Source organism: Struthio camelus, chromosome 7 (assembly GCF_040807025.1).
Source record: "Struthio camelus isolate bStrCam1 chromosome 7, bStrCam1.hap1, whole genome shotgun sequence".
NCBI classification, from domain to species: domain Eukaryota; kingdom Metazoa; phylum Chordata; class Aves; order Struthioniformes; family Struthionidae; genus Struthio; species Struthio camelus.
Window position 1 is genome coordinate 38,682,980 of NC_090948.1, and position 19,409 is coordinate 38,702,388.

Sequence of the window (19,409 nt, forward strand, 5' to 3'; positions counted from 1 at the left end):
CTCAGTGGAGGTTGGCTGGAAGCCACAGCTGGTGCAGATGCTCACTGGCAGGCACTGCAGAGAAAATGCACATTCCAGATGCAGTGAAGACTGAATCAGAAGTGTAAAATGTCTCAGTAAAACAGCTGCTAGTAAACTCAGCTAATGTTTTCTTCTCCAGACTATGCTATAAGGCTCTAGCATAAGAATAGCTATGATTCCAGGTCTCTCTCTCGCTCCCCCTTTTTATTTTCTTTTATTACACACCGTATGCAGTTTTGGTTCATTTCCAGTGCAAAATGATCCTTTCTTTTGCCAGCTTTATAATATATATCCTTAGAATGCTCTAGAGGAAGTCTTAATAAAGCTTTGCATGACTCTTAGACAAATTTCTCCAAAAATCACTCTGCTATATGTTTTTTTTTTTTTTGGTAGGAGTCTCCTCTTCTGAGTCTGAAGGTGAAACCATCAAAGACGAAATGGATCAGTAAGTTTAAATACATTCAATTTTCCATATATGTCATAGTTTAAAAAAAACACAAGTAAGTGCAAAAATTTTGTTTTCCATTAATATTTTGCAACTTCCAACATGTTAAGCTTTGGTTTGGGGTTTGTTGTTGTTGCTACTGGCTGTTTGGTTTTTTTTTTTTTACAAATAGGCATATGTTTGTGTGCTCAGACTTTAAATTTTGATTTGAAACTTTAATATTAAATGTAGATAAAAGAAGACATACGCCAAATTAAAGATTAAACTACTAAAATTAATTTACTAAACAGCTGCTGTTTGACTACGTCTGACCTAAATACTGAATTGTTTGCCTTGAAAATACAGTGCAGTAAAATTTCTCATATGAAAATATGAAATGTAATGAAGACTTTGGCAGAAGACAACTATCCATGGACCAATTAGATTTAAGATAAGAAAATTAATATATGTGAACTGGAGTTAACTGAATTGATGAGTATGTAGACTACTTATAAAGGACAGAAAAAGTGCCTGACACATTTAACCTAAAGCCTTAGAAATTTTTTATTTTTCCTAAGTGAAATCCATTCCACGTGCATTTAGAACCTGATCCAATGCTGTTAGAATCAACAGAAGTCCTTCTATCAACTGGGAAGATAGTCAGACTGGTTGAAAAACAAAATAATCGATGTTTTATTTTGAACTCCTATGTACAGATGAATTGAATCCCAAAGGCAATGAGTGCTTCATAAAGAGAGAATTTTGTTCAGATAGACTTATATGCCCTGGGTTATTCATTATTTAGTAAGGTAGGTTATATTCACTACACATTTCATTTTCTTTTAAAATACAAAGACACAACACTACAGTGTGTTTGACTGACCTCAAGCTGTAAGCCAATCTTACGTGATTTTTTTTACCTCCAAGTCATAAAATACTCCAGAATGGATTGGTTCATTGACTTTGACAGATTTAGAGGTTAATATAAAACATGAGATCAAGAAAGCCTCACAGGTTTTGGGGTCAATTGCCTAGATTTCATAGTTCTAGCTCAGACTTTTCCAAACAGGTATAACATTGTTTTTATCATTCACCTCATTAGATGTTAATGTAGTGTTGACCATGATCCTGATCATTTGATGGCATCTCTAGGTTGCTTACCTCATTAAATTTTGAAGAAATGTGTTGCACTCTGTATTTCTTCGGAAAAAAGGAATGCTACTCTGACATTGTAGCTGGATGTCCTCAACTGACAGGATCACAAAAGACAGAATGTCTTTTTATTTTTGCTTAGCTTCCAGCTGTCATCAGGAACCTGAACACCTGTAATTGAAGGGAATTAATATGAGAACATCGGCTAAAAATGTTCACAATTTCAAATGAGGAATCAGTGATTTCAGCAGCTATATGTTCATTCACTGAGTAAGACTTCCTCTGGTTTGGAGGCTGGCTTTCCTGAGGGACCTGTGGTACATGCCAGAGCAGCCAATGCACTACTCGAAGAAACCAAGTAAAAAGACTTCATTGTATGCATTATTTCACTTAGCAATAAAAATAAATAGCGCCAACTGTTTTACTTCCATATAGAAACAATGCAACAGAAGTGAACATGTGCCAACCTGTACACTACCAAAACTGCATCAGATGTCTGTCAGAAAACATACCCTTCTACTTTTTTCAACAGAAAATTATCGATTTTGTATCCAAGAAGACCAAAGTATTTCCGTTCCCTTATAGGCTCATATCTTCATACATCTCAGGCAGCAGTGCATACAAGCGAGAAACTGGCACTGCCCTCCCACACTGCTCTGAGCTGATGGGAGCAGCTTTCAAGCCACAATTGGGTTAATCAAGGCCATTTTATTAAATTTAGTGTAACTGAAGTATCTGTGAGTGATTAGAGTGCCAAGATACACAGCCCGATTCTTACAAAATGCAATTTACCTGGGAGTACTTATCTGTTTAGATCAACTGGAATTCAATCCCAGAAGTGAGGCTGGGATTGCCATGTAGCTGGGAAGGACATAATTAGGGGACACATATAGCTCCATCTTCTAGCTGCAGAACAATACTATATGCAACAGAACTTTCTTTTTGGTTCATATTTCACAGCACCCCAAAGCCAGCTGACATCTCTCTGAATGCAGCATCTCCTGCTGCTAAAGCTGCAACCAAGCATCAGGAAAGCTCCAAGGCACCATCTGCTATGGTTCAGCCTGTGTCCGTACCTGTTCAGCCTGCATCAATACCAGTTAATCAGGTATGGGAGACAATATGGTGTATTTCCACGGAAAGAAGAAAGCTCTACAAAGGTATTTCTTCTACAGCTTATGATTCAGAGCCCCCACATTTCCTAGTTTTCGCTTCACTGTGTTGAACTTCTGCTTTGAACAGTATAAGGATGCAGTAGTTGCGCACACAGAGATGTTACGCCTGCCAGCTAACCTTTAGCACCTGGCAGAGGGAAGGGAACCTTTCATCCCCAGGTTGCAGGCATCTCTGCGGCGGTGAGCAAAAGGAGCAGCTGCCGCCAGCCCAGGCAGCGGCAGGCACCGCACGCGCTCCGGCAGGTCAGACACTGCATGCCATGGAGGGCACTTGGATGCGTAAGTAAGCTCACTTGTGTCTTCGTATTGCAGTCTGACTCATTCACTTTCAATAGTGACAGCTGATAATTTTTTCCTCTCGCTCTCTACAAAACTCACTTCAGATCATTTTCTTTAAGTGAGACAAGTTTTAGGTGAAAGCATTTCACTACTATGTTTACTTTATACGTAGTTATGCTTGTTTAGCACATAACATTTCAATATCCATACTGAAGAGTTTCTAATTAATTTAGCATGTATTTCTAGTCCTTTCTGGTGCAAACTATCAGAATACTCCTAAGTGTGAATCCTTTCCTAACAGGAATTATTGGTGATATTTGATCCAAAAGTTATGAACAAATAAAACTGAAATGTTAACAAGAAACCCCCATTTCAACTGCCTTTAAAATGTCTACAACCTAGAATTAGGTGGTAACCAATAAATGGACACAGAATAGCTGAAGGAATGGAAGTTTACTTTCAACTACAATGACAATAGAACCGAGCCTTCGTGATACATATTGACATAGGCTGCCTAACTCCAGACTGATAGTTGCCTCAAAAATTACCACTTTCAATCTCATTGGCTTGTAAGACACTATCTATAAAATTTGCCTATGTTCTCCAAAGATAGCGAACAATAATTCTGCTTGAAGGGGCAGCTTCTATTCCCATCAAATAATTCTGCTAGAACGGGCAGCTTCTATTCCCATCAGAAAGGAAAACTCTATTAATCAAGTTGTATAAGGAATTTTTGCCAGGAGGAGAATACTTTTATTTTGATTTCACTGAGTAGGATCAATAGGGGGATATTCCACCTCTGTAAATCTGTTTGGTTTTGGCCACAGCGCAGAATTACAGCAGCAGTCACATACATGACTTAACTTTCCCTTATTAATATCCATGAATATTTTAAAGTCAGATGCTTAAACGGAGTCTACGCCAAGCGGCCTACGTAGATTTGCCTTCCTGAAGTATTAATGACAGGTATTATAATACACTGCAATAAAGTCTTTTTTGACATGATTAACACAATAAGGCAATGTTTTAAAACAGCGTTTATGGTACTCAGGCAGCAATCCATCTAGGAAGATCACTACAAGCAGTCAACAACAGAGCAACTTTTATTCACCCCACTAAATATTCTGTTTTGGACTTTTGCCCACCAAAATCTCTTTTGTGTCATTCCAAGAGCATAAAACACACTTCACACAAGCTCAGGTGACCTTACAAGGATTTGCCTTGCAATCTGGCATAAAGTCAGGTATCCACTTCCTTCTGGATCACAATTTTCTTAAGGAAAACCAAACACTTTCTCTATTTCTAGTGTACAGCACCTCAATGATTTTTTAGTCTAAGGCTCGGTAACAGGAATGCTATCTTAAGCTCAGTACGTGTTTCAATATTCAGTCTCAGAATTTATGCAAGCCAGAATAAAATATTTACTTTAAGAATGGGAAGCCCTCTCCATTTAACATCCGAGAGGAGTGGTAGTTTAGCCTTTTAATTTTCCAAAGATGTAATTAGCATGTAAAGGACGCACTACATATCCTCTGTGTATCTGAACTTCGCCATGTGATGTTTTGCAATCTGCAGGCTCAAAGCCCCACTAACTATTTGCAAGGACTGGATGGAAGACCTATAATAGCTGCTCCTGTATTTACAAAGGTAATTTGTTTTATGACATATTTGAAAATTAAAGACATTAATTAATTGCACGGAGAGCTAATTAAAACTTTATAGCTATCAAAAGAAAAAAGGGAATTGTTTATATATTTTAAGACATTCAAAGATTTAAGTAGCTTTATGAAATCTTATGAAAATCGATATTACATCCAGACCAATAAAACTGACCATGTCTATTCATTTTCTCTATTAGATGTTACAGGATATTTCAGCTTCTGAAGGGCAGCTTGTTGTCTTTGAATGTCGGGTGAAAGGAGCTCCTTCTCCAAAGGTTGAATGGTACAGAGAAGGAACACTGATAGCAGATTCTCCAGATTTTAGGATATTACAGAAAAGTATGTTTCCTGTGTGGAACTGTTGGGTCTAATACAATATAGGCATGCAACACAATTCCTAACATAGCAACACTTAGAATTTCTTACTACAATAGGAAGAACTACCTAAGCCATATTTTATGTCAATAAAAATGGGGTCCCAAAAGCCAAAACGGTGGGTGAAGTCAACAGAATATTCACAGGTAGTATTGGTCTGAGATTCCCCAAACTATTGTATCATCTGGCCTTCTACTTTCAGCTGTCTGCTATTTCAGTGTCTTTTTCTGACTCAGTCTTATTTCTGCTGTGTTTGGTTTTCTTTTTATAATCATTTACTTACAGTTCCATTGCCTGTAAAGTGCCTCATCTTTCAGTTAAGGTTAAGTGCTATTATACTAATGCTTATGGACTGTTGATTGCTTATTTATCTACAACAGTGACTTGACACATGCATATGCTCATGCACTCCTGTGTGCGCACACGATACATGATAGATATTGTAAATATATGTTCCTATTATCATTTTCAAATGCAGTCCAAATGTCTGCAGTTTCCTCAAAATTCTCCGGAATGCGATAACTGCTAAAACTTGAAAGATGTTCTTTAAACATCACACTAAAACAAATCTGAATGAAACAATGTTTTATCATAACTCGATTTCGCTGTGTAATAGTTTCAGAAACTGTCTTCAAGACACACTGAAATAGTACTAGATTGCAAAAAAATACTTCTTGCAGAATCTACCTCCTGTTCATAGGTGCTATAGTAAATATACTATTGTACACTACAGCATTATAGTAAATAAGTACTTTTTTTCAAAAGAAAAATTCTAAATAAAACATAAATACGTAGACATAATCGTTTATTATTAAATATAACTAGATAGATCTATGTCCACCAAATCCTTCTCTGACTAAGGATCTGATTCCAACACCATGTGTTGGGGTAGAAAATCTCAGTACAAATTTTTTAAGAGATACTACAAAGAGATCAGGCAAAAGGTTCAATTTGACAAACACTAGTTCATTAAAACAGTTTCGAGTTCAAGTGTAATATTTCACCAAAATTTTAGCCAACTGAAATGAGGAAAAATGTTCGGTGGATTTGACGTACTGTTGAGTACAAGGCTTGGCTGTCTCTGCCATCGCTTAAACAGAAAATTTGCATCAAAAGGAATATTGCATCATATAGAGAATATCAAGCTTTATAGTTGGTCTTTAAGAAAAAAAATAATTGTATTGGCAGAAGTAAATATATTCATTCTACTAATTCTGCTCTTCCCTTTAGAACCACGATCTATGGCTGAACCAGGTGAGTATCATCTAAAGGTTTATTCCTTTTTGTTTATATAAATATGGTGATTTAACCTCACAAAATAAGAATTATTTTAACTCCATAAACTTCTTAAAATGTTCTATGGCTATTGGTGAGATGCATTTCACTGTAGAATGTTCCCTGAAGTTTAAAGGATGGAAAATGCACTAGAACTTGAATTAATTTTATAATTTTTAAGAAAATAATGTTTCTATTTTGCTTTGAAACAATTCTGTCCTAGGGCCTAACTGTTGCCTTCTTACGAACTAAAGAGTAACAAAATGAATGTATGAAAGTCCTCTGTATCTGGGGATCAGAAGTACACCAGATGATGTAGGACTGAGCTATTTTTATCTAGTTTACCAGTTAGGGAGCATTGCATCAGATGTTTAGCCATGTCAGCCATTCCCTTTGCTCCCTACCAGTGTAATATGAGAGTGTCACATCAGGTGTTCCACCCCTGGTATCAGCAAATCCTATAAAAGTGGCTGGATTTGCTAATTTTGAGGGTTAGAGCAGAACGTAGGCTACTCTGCATGATTTGAGCAGAGAAGCCTTACAGATTTTGATTACCTCTCCATGAGACAATCACTCTCCTAGTTATGCTTTTCATTGTTAAAAAATAAAACTGCCCCTCTTAAGAAGAAAATTACTAAATGAGTTTTTAATTCTTATGGAATATGGAGTTCTGTAACTTTTCTCCCTGCCCTATTAAAAGATTTTAACCCAGCAAGAGTCTTGAAAGAGACTCTGAGAAATCCTGTATTTTCCCCTCTCTGCAATGTCTCTCCCTTAGACTTAGGACTAAAAAAATGGAGCTTCTACCAGAGCGTACCAATGCCATTCCTTTACTGTCCAGTGGCATCACTGCTGAGTAATGTGAAGCAGTTTTTAGAGGGTAATCAGTTGGGTGCAGTTGTCACTGCTTCATCACCTGCTGTTCATTCAGAAGGAATCTGGATTACCATGCATGCAATGGTTGGCAAACCCAAGTACTATATACTAGACACTATAATGCCTTAAACCAGTTCTATAATCCCAGTACTATAGTAAACTATTATTCTCCTATAGCTGTTAGCAAATAATCTCTGTGTTGCTGCTACTAGAGTCCCCTCAGTGATGATATGAAATAAAAACAAAATAAATGTGGTATAGTTTTCTACAGAAATACTGATAAAATATTAAACCCGTGGGTTTTTTTTTAGGAAAGATTCTTGCTAAATGGTAGCAAAGTAGGCACTGACTATTGACAAAAATGCTATCAGCATCAATATATTTCAATACATTTGAGATGTTACCCTTCCTCCCCTTCCCAGCTACCTGACCAAACAAAAGATGCAAAATCTCACCATTATAGGTAGTTATCAGTTGGTAGTTGCTGCCTAGACCTGTCAGATATTGCTCAGACAGGAATATCCTAACCCTAGATTGATCTTTCAAGACAGAATTTCATTTTTCCTAGTACAATTTTGCACACACATTTTTGGTGCGCATGTGAGCCTTCATGAAGAACAGAAAAGGCAACTTTCTCTAGGGACAATGAGCACAATCCCCCCATCTGCAAACCTGCACTGGCACTATTGAAAAATGCTAGTCTAAATATACGCATTTTGTATCTCCTCACCTTACAGGGTGGCTCTACTTGAATTGTTCCCAATTAATTATAACTAATCTTTCAAACTGCAAAGAGATTTTAAAAAATCCATGTTTTAGTGAGTTGTGAGGCCAGAGTCTACTATATTTCTCCAAATTCAGTATTAAACTCTTTAGGGGAAAGCCTGTATTTCACGTGCATAGGAGGACATTTTCTCATGTTTTCCAAACACTGCTGACACCTGTTCTTCCTCACTTCTGTTGGGCATGTTGGAGCACAGAGGGTACCAGCTGCTGCAGACAATGCTGCTAACAGCTGCTGCACACAAAGCCTGCCAAAACTGTTAATACTGACAAAATGAAAATCAAACTGAGCAAGGTGGAAAATGTTAAAGAAACGTCCCCCAGGGTAGCCAAGTCTTTGTGTGTTCGTTCAATGCATGTTCACTTAAAGTAATAGCACTGCTCTGATGTTTTGCAGAGGAAATTTGTACTCTGGTAATCGCTGAAGTATTTTCAGAAGACTCTGGCAGTTTTACATGTACTGCGAGCAATAAATATGGCACAGTATCTAGTATAGCTCAGCTAACTGTCAAAGGTAAGAGATCCTTTTAGTCATTTGTTTGCCAGTAAATGTAAGCACAGTGGACCGTTGCACAGTGCAACTGTGCACTTATCCAGGCCGCTTATCCAACATGCAGATTGCTGCCTTTTCAAAGTGTCCTTCCCCAGTTAGAAACATGCCATTGACCCTTGTGAAGGAACAAGCAACGTTACGGAGTGAATCCCACAGCAGTCCTTCCTCAAGGGAAACTCTTTGTTGACCTCAGGATTTGGGCAATAGCCATTTCTGGAATCTCTGGGGACTCTGCCTAGTTTGCTGTTTCTATAAAGCTTTAGTGCAGAGCCCAAAGCAGGAAACCTCAGAACAGATCCTTTAATACTGCCTAACTGATTTACCTTCCTAAGGTGCAAACAATCAGTGCATGAAGGTGCAGCACACTGTTGCCTCCAGTACAGCTCGAGTTCTTGCAGTGCTCTTCACAACTAAAAAAGCTGTGAATCCTCTGTAATGAAAGTCTGGATTCCAAAGACGTTGGTGGAATTCATGGGCAACGTGGCTGTAGACCACTGCTGGATCTTCCAAACTAGTTGTGGCTCTTTTTTATTCACTTTACAATATTTCTGTGTTAAGGAAATTGGTTGTTAAATAAATGAGGACAAGTAACTCATTCCAACAGCTGTACAGGAGATTAGGGTGAGTTTTTGTAATTGCAACTTTCATGATTTTATTTCATTATAATTCATGGTATGTATGTATCACCAGAAGTTTAATATTTGCCATTTTAGCATCTGAAGACAAGAGTAACGCTGCCACTCTTCATACAATGAGCTCAATCAGCTTAATTGCTGCTGAACATCAACCTCCCCCATGTACTCCTTCCCATCCTGTGGTAAATCAACCCCCGAAACCTAAACTCGAAGGTGTTCTTGTGAACCACAATGAACCCAGATCAAGTTCCAAGATAGGTCTTCGCGTACACTTCAAGCTGCCTGAAGATGATAAAAGTGATTCGGCATCAGAGGATGGACCTGGGGCTGCAAACCAAATCAGACCCAGCTATTTCCCAGAGAGGATAAATGGACAGGCAATGAAAATACCAGAGCCAACATCACCCTCTAAGGAACCCCCCCCAGTACTGGCTAAACCAAAGCTGTAAGTAAAAGGGATTCTAAGTCTCAGTAGCGTCACTGTTATTATTCAGTATCTCTATTATCCCGCATACCTGGTGTATTCACAGACCATGACACTATTGTACTAGGTGCAAAAAATTCAAGCACTGTACAAAAGGACAGTCCTTATCACATGGTGCTGCTGTAATTAACTGTAGTCTTAAAAATCATATTGCACAGAGCTAGATTTTTTTTCTATATATCCCTCTTGAGAAGAAAAAAGTGTTTTCCAAATTTAAAAGGAAAATATTTTCTCATTTTAAATTTGTTTTTAATTCCACAAAGTTTTCTGCTGTAAACAAGAGATGAACAATACTGCTTGTGTGCAGGCAAAATAAAAGTAGGTTCTTCAAATGTATCTCATACAATTCTGAGTATGTAATTTTGCCCAAAGCAGACATAGTCAGTCTTATACATATTATAGGAAACAAATGCAGGTCCATAAGCCCATGCCTCATGACTTTATATCCCACAAAAGTTATCTCCTCCAAAAGCAGATAAAATAAGCACCTGCAGGATTAGCACACCGTGAATCTGAGGGAAAACTTTAAGGAGCAATGTAATTTTCTTAGAGGACAATTTCTGGAATACATATTGCAGTTAATTAAGAAGTAACTTTTCAGCATGTTCATGGCATGAAATGTACATCTTCCCTGAATGATATACTCTCTTGTCTGTCACTGAACATCACCACCACCAAAACTATTTTCTCCTGTGGCAGATTACATAGCTTTATTAGCCAATATGCTGGTTTCAGAACCCACTTTAACTGGAGATGAACGACTGAAATCTGGATTGCTAATACTCATTTAAAATTCCTATAAATCCAATCCTACTCTTAGTTGCACAAAGGGAGAGGTAATCTGGAGATGTACAGCAGAATTTGACAATGCTATCCCTCAAAATACCTCCAAGTAACAGTTTTATATTTCATTTGTCAAAATGTTAGAATCATCTTCAATCAAATAATTTTCTACCAAAAATCTTTTATTGTGACACTGGCAAGAATAGGGAGAGGAAGAAAATGTTTCATTTGTTAGCCAATTAACATTATGCTCTTCCCATAATGTCACAGAATACATTGTGTAGCAGCTTTCCCTACCTCTTTCCCTACCTTCATGTCACAGACTTTTCCTCTTGCAATTCACACGTTGATAACTACATATGGAAAAGTAATTGGCCAGTATGTTTGGGGGTTACCATGGCTTATGACCAATTTTGCTCATCTTTATTTTGAATGCAGTGATCAGACCCAGTTAAAACAGCTCCACAACCAGGTCTTGCTTGAACAACAGCAGTTGCATCAGACATCTACAAGAGAGTTGTCCTTCAGCTCAGCTTTACTGAATTCTGCTACTTCACTCAACCAACAGCCCACGGCAACCATGTACAAACAAGGCAAAGCCTCTCCTTCACAATCATTCAGCTACACCCGACCCAAGCAGTTCCTACCACCACAGACCACATCGCCTACCAGCTCCTCTTCTAACTCCTCAGTGACATCATTTAGCAATATCCCTCAAGGAACCCAAAGAACAAATAACAAGGAAAATTTCATAGGAACTTCTCCATCTGCCCAGTCAAGGTCTTCAGGAAGGTTGTCGAGCAAAAGCGAACAGTCTCTACCAAGTCCTAAGGAATCCATGGTGCCTCCGTTAACAGTTTCTACATCTAGCGGGAAACAGTTTCAGCCACAAAGTGTGACTCCTGCTCCTATCTCCCCAACCAGCCGGGTGCAGAATCCAGTAGCTTTTCTTAGTGCTGTTCTTCCTTCACTTCCTACTGTGCCGTCAACCAATGCAATGGGACTGCCCAGAAGTACACCAGTTACGTAAGTAGTGTAAACCGCATGTGTTGAAGCACAGGCAAGAAACAGTTACAAAGCAAACTAAGATGCATTTCTGTTCGGGGGTTCTGTGGGGAGTTGGCTGATATGCAAGTCATTCATAAAATAGAAACACAAGCTATGCATATATTCTGCATATACTCTGGTCTTTTCATCTAAACTTGATGGTCAGATAAGGAGGAAAGAGATAGTACCTTCTGTAACAAGATACCTCAAGGGTAAGATAAAATCACGATAAAGAAATGTAAGTTTAAAAAGAGATACAGACAAGAATTTTGGCGCGCAGTCAGAGATTCCCAGGACTGTAGGGAAAAAGAAATTTCATGAGCAGCAGGGTAAGTCACTCTAAGACTATTTGTCTATATGAGCTATAAAAACATTCTTATCTATTGTAAGCAATGAGTGAAGTTTTAAAAGATACCTCATAATTAAGTTATTTCTGAAGCCAGGTAAATCTAAGAAATAACTGAGGAAAAGGTATCTCTCTGGTTGCAATAGCTTCTGTATTTCAAGTCCCCTGGAAAATCTCAGGAGAGTTAATGGTTTGCACATAAATATTTCAGCTGACAAGCAAAAAAGGATGATGATGTACTGAAAAGGTTGTTGCCTTAAGGGTCCCTTTTTAACTGGTAGAGTTGAAATTATAAAAACCCTTTCGCAGACTACATGAACCCTGTGTTAGCATGGTTAACAGCAGCAGATTGATACAAGACTTCATCCAGAGAATTCCAAATTCTGCACAAAGTACGGAGTATTTTCCCTGCTTTTACCCATGGTATATTTCAAGGAGGTGATGGCCATGAGTAAGCCACAATCTCCTATCTTCCTGATACTACATCCATCAATCCATAATTCTAACAGAAAAAAGTGTCCCTGTATAGGAAGCGCTCACTACTCTCCCCATGAAGAAATCCTGCCTTCAAACCACTATTGCACTCCTACTCTCAGGCCTCCTAATTGCACAGCACAGAAAGGTAAACAGTCTCTTCTGGAGTGGAGCAATCACCCTGCGGCACACGCCTGGCACTGTGGGCAGGCATCCATAAGAAAGTTATGTTCAGAGCAAAGGTTCTAAAACTGCCTGAGCCTATCCTCAGAGTGGGTGCCCAAGCACTCAAGCACAACTATTCTGTTTGCACTAATAACACTTAACATTTGCAAGGTGCTTTACATTTTCTAATTGCCATGTAAGCATTAGTAAATAAGCACTTAAAACAGGAGAGTAGAGTAGTTAATTCTTATTTGCTCCATTTTACCCTTCCTGGGTCCCACCACAACCTGACTTCTCACATAACTAATGCTCATGGTGCTGAGATCCAAATCTAGATCTTTACATGGAAGAGATTCCAAGTTGAGGGCACCAAAAAATCAGGAAGGAACCTGAGCAGTATCTGCATTAATCTGTGGACCTTTACTGAAGTTTCAGCTTCCATTTTCATCACTGTCAGTTACACTAATTCTGAGAGTGAGAGCTGGCCATGTCTCACTCTCTGAGACATTGGCCTGCAGACCAATCCAGAAGGAAGGTATGTGGCACAGCAATGGCCATTTCTGCCTTCCACCTAGACTCCCTGTTATTAAGATCACAACTGGAAACCTCCTAGAACATTGCATAGTAACTCTCCAGTAGCGTGTGGCTGCCGGATTTCAACACCACAGTCTCACTGCCCCGAGACACTTGCTACTTAAAAGTCTAACTATTTTCAAACTTTACTTTAATAAAAACAGGCTATACCAAAAAAATAAAGAACAATTGATGTTAGGTCTCATAAAAAGGTGGGAGAAGTGAAAGAAGTAAAAGTTCATGAAAACAGTGAATGATCACTGAAAACGTGAGATGAAGATGGATAATAAATTGTATTAACTTTCTTAATTATTGCCTCATACAGCAAAATGTACTAATTGTGTACCTATGGAAACACCTGTATATGTCTTGGGCATTCTTTGTGAAACTATTATTCCAGAAATGGAACTAAGATGGTGATTATAATATTATAATGCTTATTTTACACATCTCTTTTAGATGTGTACCTTAATTCTGTCCTATTAGCATTCATGGGAATGGGATACACCATTAAAATAGTACCAAAAATCAAATTCTGTATTACGCTTAAGCTTCTTCTGCATAAGTAATAATAGGTTCCTCCAGACAGTTGAAGTTTAACATATCATATCACTCAGGTGACAAAAAATTATACTGGTTGCTGCATACTAGTAACAGAATTCTCTTTTAATAGCTCAACACAGGGATTAACAAAAAAAAATCTGAAGCCTCCGACATTATCAATAGATGATTCTATTCGGGGCAATAAAGCTACACTTCTAAAGGACCTGGAAAGAAAACTGCATTTCAGAGAGGATGTTAATCAACAAAGTAGTCAGCAGGTAAGAAAATCAAGTCTTATTAAAATAAATTTCACTCATGAACAAGACATGCATCATGACTTGCGGAACAATAGATATTTGTATGGTTGTGTGGTTGAGCTGCTACGCTACTTTACAGAATAACCTTTTGTGGTAAGTGCTGTTTTGGAAGAGCAAACTGGAGCTTTAAATAGGAAGTATGAGGGGATGCAGCTGTAGAGGTTTTACTTTGTGACTAAATTACATTTTTAATTTTGGATAATCTCTTGTTAGAGAATGGTAGGAATGTAAAACTTCTTTCTTCTCACAAAAGCTTCTCTACACTGGATTTAATTTTTTCACTTTACAAGTTGCTCAGTTCATTGCACAAATGCATATTCACACACTACATATTTCTAAGACAAACTAAGGAGTAAAGTAATCAAACTGTGTAAAGAAAAAGTTTCTGTTTTTACTTTGGTTAAACTAAAATGCTGTTTTCATGTTTTTGCACTAAATAAAATAATAATAATAATAAAAATAAAATAATAAGAATAAGAATAATCTTCCATATCTCCTGATTTATACGAATTGGCAGGAACTTGTTAGGAACTTAACAAATAAAGTTTTTGATAGCTGTCACTGGCACCAAACATTAGGGTTGGCATTATTAGCAAATTAACAAGCCTTTTACAAAGCTCAAGGAATCACTTCAGTCTTATTTGGAATCAATAAATCCACCAGATCTGGCAGTGACATTGAAATTAAATTAAAATTAAAATTTAGAAATTAAAGCAGGGGTTAAAAAAATGAATCCTGAGTGTGAAATCACTGTGAGACAGGTTTGACTGCCCTTGAGTAATAGCAGGATGCACTAAGGACTACTGGTTAGCTGTTCTGTCTTCAAGGCAACCGTTCTGCCCTCACCTTGGCCATGGAGCCATCTATAGTTGTCCCACCAGCTCAGGCTTAACACAACAAATAGCAGTTTGCCCTGACTTGTCATGAATAAGGGAACTTTTTACAATGTCTATTAGCCCTTCCGACAGAGAACATGCAAAGATAAGCAAAAAGCCAGTCTATGGAGTCTGTGGAGTGAACTATCCTCTGTGGACAACTTGCAGTGTAATCCCTGTTTTTTCAATTTTGTTGTTGACCTTTCCTTCTGACAGATCACACTGCCAAAACACTTTGAGTAAAACAAATGGCTAGTAGTTTGTTTTGCAGATGAATCACAAGTGTTATAATTTGTACTTGCTATGATAGTAAGAGAAATTATTTACACAGCTACCGTGAAATACCGATCAGTGTTTCGAGTTAACTGCATGATAGCCCCTTTAGAAACAACGGTCACTGCTACTGTCAAAGTTATCTGCTGACAGCAAAAGTTATTTATATACTGACTTACTATTCTGTATGAGACCAAACCAAAATCTTGATTTCAAAGTCCCCCAAAGTCAGAAGAAGCTCAAAGCCAGCACTTCTCTAATTGTTAAGGTAATCAGAATGTGGATGGTAATTAACTAGAAAACAATTTTAGGATTGCTCAATAAAAGTTCCCTCATTTTCCCCCACAGTTCCCATAGTGAATCACTTACACTTTAATTCTTCCACGTTCAGGAAAGTCACTGCTTTAGCTGACTCTAGCAAATCCAAGTCCAAGTTCTTCCTCAGTGAAAGGAGTGATTATTTAAAGAGACTAGAAGATACATAGTATTTTCCAAAATTCCTACTGCTTTACTATTCCTACAAAATCAATATCTTGAAAATAATATACTGGCATGCTGAATCACCCCCACATATTTTTGTCATCTTTTTTCCTCTTGTGGTTAACATAAAATTAAAAAGGAGACATCTTCATCCTGTATATAGCATGCCTGCATTAAAATGATTCTTATAAGGACAGCAAAAGGCTTCTTGTTCACTTTTTCATAAATATTAACACAACTACCCTGTGTATAAAAGATTCTGTATAATGAACGGAGAAGTACAGTATCCAGTAAGAATCATAAAAGGGTGGCTTCCTTATATTTTCTACATGCTATTTTAAAAAGTCCTTCTCATAAAATGTGTCCTATAGCATTTTTCTTATTGAGAGAATTCTGTTGTATCCCAGTATTCAATAGTAGCACTTGATCTCATTTACAATATCTGTGGAACATGTAGGGATCATCCAGAATGAAAGCTACAGATGACAAGTCTGTGTCTTAAAGTACTGGTATTGTTTTATATTACTATACGAAATGCAGTAATGAACATGAGTGATTTGCATCCTGGTGGTCTTATTATTTTCTATCACTGACTTCCATACGAAAAATTTTTAGCTTATAAATCAAGATTTTGCTACGTGTCAGCATTATGCACCCAGCATGGTATCTAATAATCCAGATGTACTCCTCCTGTTTCACCCAGTACATCATTCATCACCAACAATAATGAAATCTAGAATCAGAACACAGTTGGTAATTCTGCTGATGGTGCATGAGATAGAACAGATTAGTCTGTAGTCTTCTACAGCTACGATAATCATGCAATGTGGACAGAAATACAAATATGACTGTGCTAAGATTCTAGCCACAACTTTGACCAAGAACATGTAGTAACAAGCTGTCACTTTTCCCAGCTAAAACCACCATACCTGTTATTTATGCAGATGGTAGTATATTATATTGCCAGGTGAAGTTTCATCAACAGATAGGAACATTAAACAAATGTAGTTCAATTATTCCGGAGCTCTTCAGTAAGATTTGCTCAGTTCTTTCAAAGGGAAGACACACTAAATGAGGATTAGGTTATCTGATTGAAGGAAGAGGTTAGGATAAATCCCAAGGTATGGGAGACTTCAGTTCAGTTTCTTCCTTTGACTGAAGACAGTTAACTCACAGGTCTTCACTCACAAGAGAGCAGCCTAACTCCTTGCCGGTGGGTATGGTGTACTACTGTTGGTGCTCTCTGCCCATCTAGTCCCTCCAGCCCTTTGCTTTCCTTTACAAGCACTTGCAAACAAAGTATCTTGTTAGGGTTCAGTTGGAAAATGTCATGTAGAAGCCAATTATGGAAGGAAAGGGCAGACAGATAGTTTGGGGGGATTTTGGCAAGTGGAAAAAACATGTATATTAGTAACGCAAACTGATTTTTTCAATCTGCTAATTGAATCAAAAGAGCAGCCATGCCCACACCATTTACAGGCTTCATATCAATGGTACTATAAATAAAATAAATTCTGTTTTATTGGCAAATCTTAAAAATTAACAGCAATATTATTATCTCCTCAAAACTTTGCTATACAAATTATATAACCGATAGAAAAACAAGGCAGATAAATCTCAGAATCTTGTGCTGTAATAAAAGTAAAGGAATTAACTGCAATATTGAAGGAAAGAAAGAATTAAAGATTAAGTACCCAGACCTGGGTTATCCATCCTGTGATTTGTTTCTAAGAATTATAAACTGTGCCCACATATTTGTGTCATTTACAATGGAGAATTGCATATGGCAGTTCTTTCTGGTTGTGTCTTGTGTAAGACATAGAAGCAGCATGGCTCCTGCCTGTCTTTCAGGACAAAGAATAAAGCTTCAGCTGTTTAGAAAATGATGCTATTATTCATAGCTCTCAAATAAATATTATTCACTTTCACTAGTAAATACTTTACAAGAAATTTCAGAGCAGAAGAGATGCAGTTTGTCCAAAAGCTTTTAGATCGCTAAAAACTATGGCCTGTGAAGACATATGCAGAACCCAACTCACCACACTTGCAACATCATGGCTAAAACCTCACCACTAATAAAACAGAATCGTCTGCATCTCAGTTCCCCTACTGAGTAGTCATTCTCAGAAAGGTCCTCAAAACCATCAAGAACTCTGTTCCCCAGAGCACAAGAATTACACTTAATTTAGCCACTCTGAAAAGTTTGCTCGAAAGCAAACTCCTCATCATGTCCCAAAGGTCAGCAAATGTAGACAATTTTGGATGGGAATTAAGCCCCAAGGAGTCCTCATGGAAGCTTGTTTGCTCTGCAATAGAAATGAAAACAGATTTAAGAACCTGTCAAAGACAGATTACAAGATCTTGGTATTAAGAGGTATAAACTCTCAATAATCTTGGCAATGAATAGTTAAACAGTCATTTGCAGCTGTGCCCTGAAGACCTAGATCTAATCAACAACCAAGTATAGACAGGTTTTCCTCCAGTAAGGATCCTGGATTGTAGAACTCATCACATAGGAAAGGAAACCTGAGCTTCTCATGCTTTTGCACACACTCCTAAGTGTGGACCCTTCAGTCCAGCTGCTAAATCTGTGGCAGTTGGAGGTGTGTACTTCATTCGCTTTCTCTTCTGTTTTCCTCTTGAACTATCACTTCAAGCTGAAGTATATTTCAAATATTGTTTAGCTGTGTACTATAGCTGACTTGCTAGACTCTTCAAATTCGTATTTACATTTGAATAGCACAGTATTCATGCGTCTTGAGGCATGCAGAAGGGCCCATTTGCTTGCAAGAAATGAGTTTCTTCAGTGGTATCTCTCCATAGGACATGGCAAGTGTCGAGTAACATCCACATTGGATCTGCTGTATTCCAATTACCACTCTCCAGGGAGAAAGAGACAATCCAAACCAAACAGAAGACTTCAGCCAGAGTTCCCTAGGTTAGACTTTAAAGCCAGGGAGCGTTTCAAGGGAAAGCTTTGAAACAGAAACTGAGATGCAATATATGCCAGTTCCTTAGATAAACTGTTAACTGGATTTAGAATAACTGCCAAAAAGCCAATCCAGTAAAAGTTACAAAACTGGAATTAAATTGTGAAACTTGTCTGGAGTTGGTAATGAGTGGCAATCATATATATATATTTTTAAATAGTATATGGGATATTTGAACAAAGTTTCTCCAGCCTTTCTATTTGTGGTAATTTCTATGGGTTACCACGTCAACATCAGATTATTCTGATGCTACAGCCTTCTAGTAACTTTCAGCATCTATTTTCACTTAGATCTGAATCCCACTGAAGTCAGCAACAAACTACCTCTTAGCAGAACCAGGATTTTAGGACTCATATCTACACACCAAAGATGGCTAAAAAACCTATCAGCATTGCTAGAGTCTGTGGAGTTCCTCTTTTGTGCCAACAAGGCTCACAGGCAGAGCAAGAATGGCTTAGTTGATAAATTACTTGACTCACATTTAGGAGACACCAATTCAACTCTTTGCTTTGTCACAGACTTTCTAAGTGACCTAGGCAGGTCACTTAGCTTCCTTGGGCCTCAATTTCTCCTATGTAAAACGCAGGTAATAGCCCTGCTGTAAAAGGTGCCCTGCCTTCAGGTGCTCAGAAATTATGGTGATGAGACTCTATAAATCTGTAACAGAAACAAAATGATGGGTCTGATGCAGATGCATGATGTATTGATGAAGCTGTACCTATTCAGCAAGTCTTTTTTTTACCAGACTTGCCCTGTATATTCTATGAGAATATTTTGTTGCCCATACTTCTGATTCCTTCCTTATGCTGTAAAGCTTCTGCTTCATTAGCTGTATGCATATTTGTTCTCT

General features: G+C 37.8%; 1 protein-coding gene across 1 annotated transcript in view; it reads left to right on the plus strand.

The window, feature by feature from the left end:
• The window catches only part of MYPN (myopalladin), a 59,254-nt gene that overhangs the window by 21,836 nt on the left and 18,009 nt on the right, over positions 1 to 19,409 (plus strand). Inside the window, exons 4-12 of the mRNA XM_009675921.2 lie at positions 415 to 466; positions 2,558 to 2,705; positions 4,627 to 4,698; positions 4,910 to 5,051; positions 6,318 to 6,341; positions 8,419 to 8,535; positions 9,288 to 9,654; positions 10,915 to 11,502; positions 13,755 to 13,902. Of these exons, the coding sequence (XP_009674216.2) occupies positions 415 to 466; positions 2,558 to 2,705; positions 4,627 to 4,698; positions 4,910 to 5,051; positions 6,318 to 6,341; positions 8,419 to 8,535; positions 9,288 to 9,654; positions 10,915 to 11,502; positions 13,755 to 13,902 (1,658 nt within the window). The remainder of the gene's footprint in view (positions 1 to 414; positions 467 to 2,557; positions 2,706 to 4,626; positions 4,699 to 4,909; positions 5,052 to 6,317; positions 6,342 to 8,418; positions 8,536 to 9,287; positions 9,655 to 10,914; positions 11,503 to 13,754; positions 13,903 to 19,409) is intronic.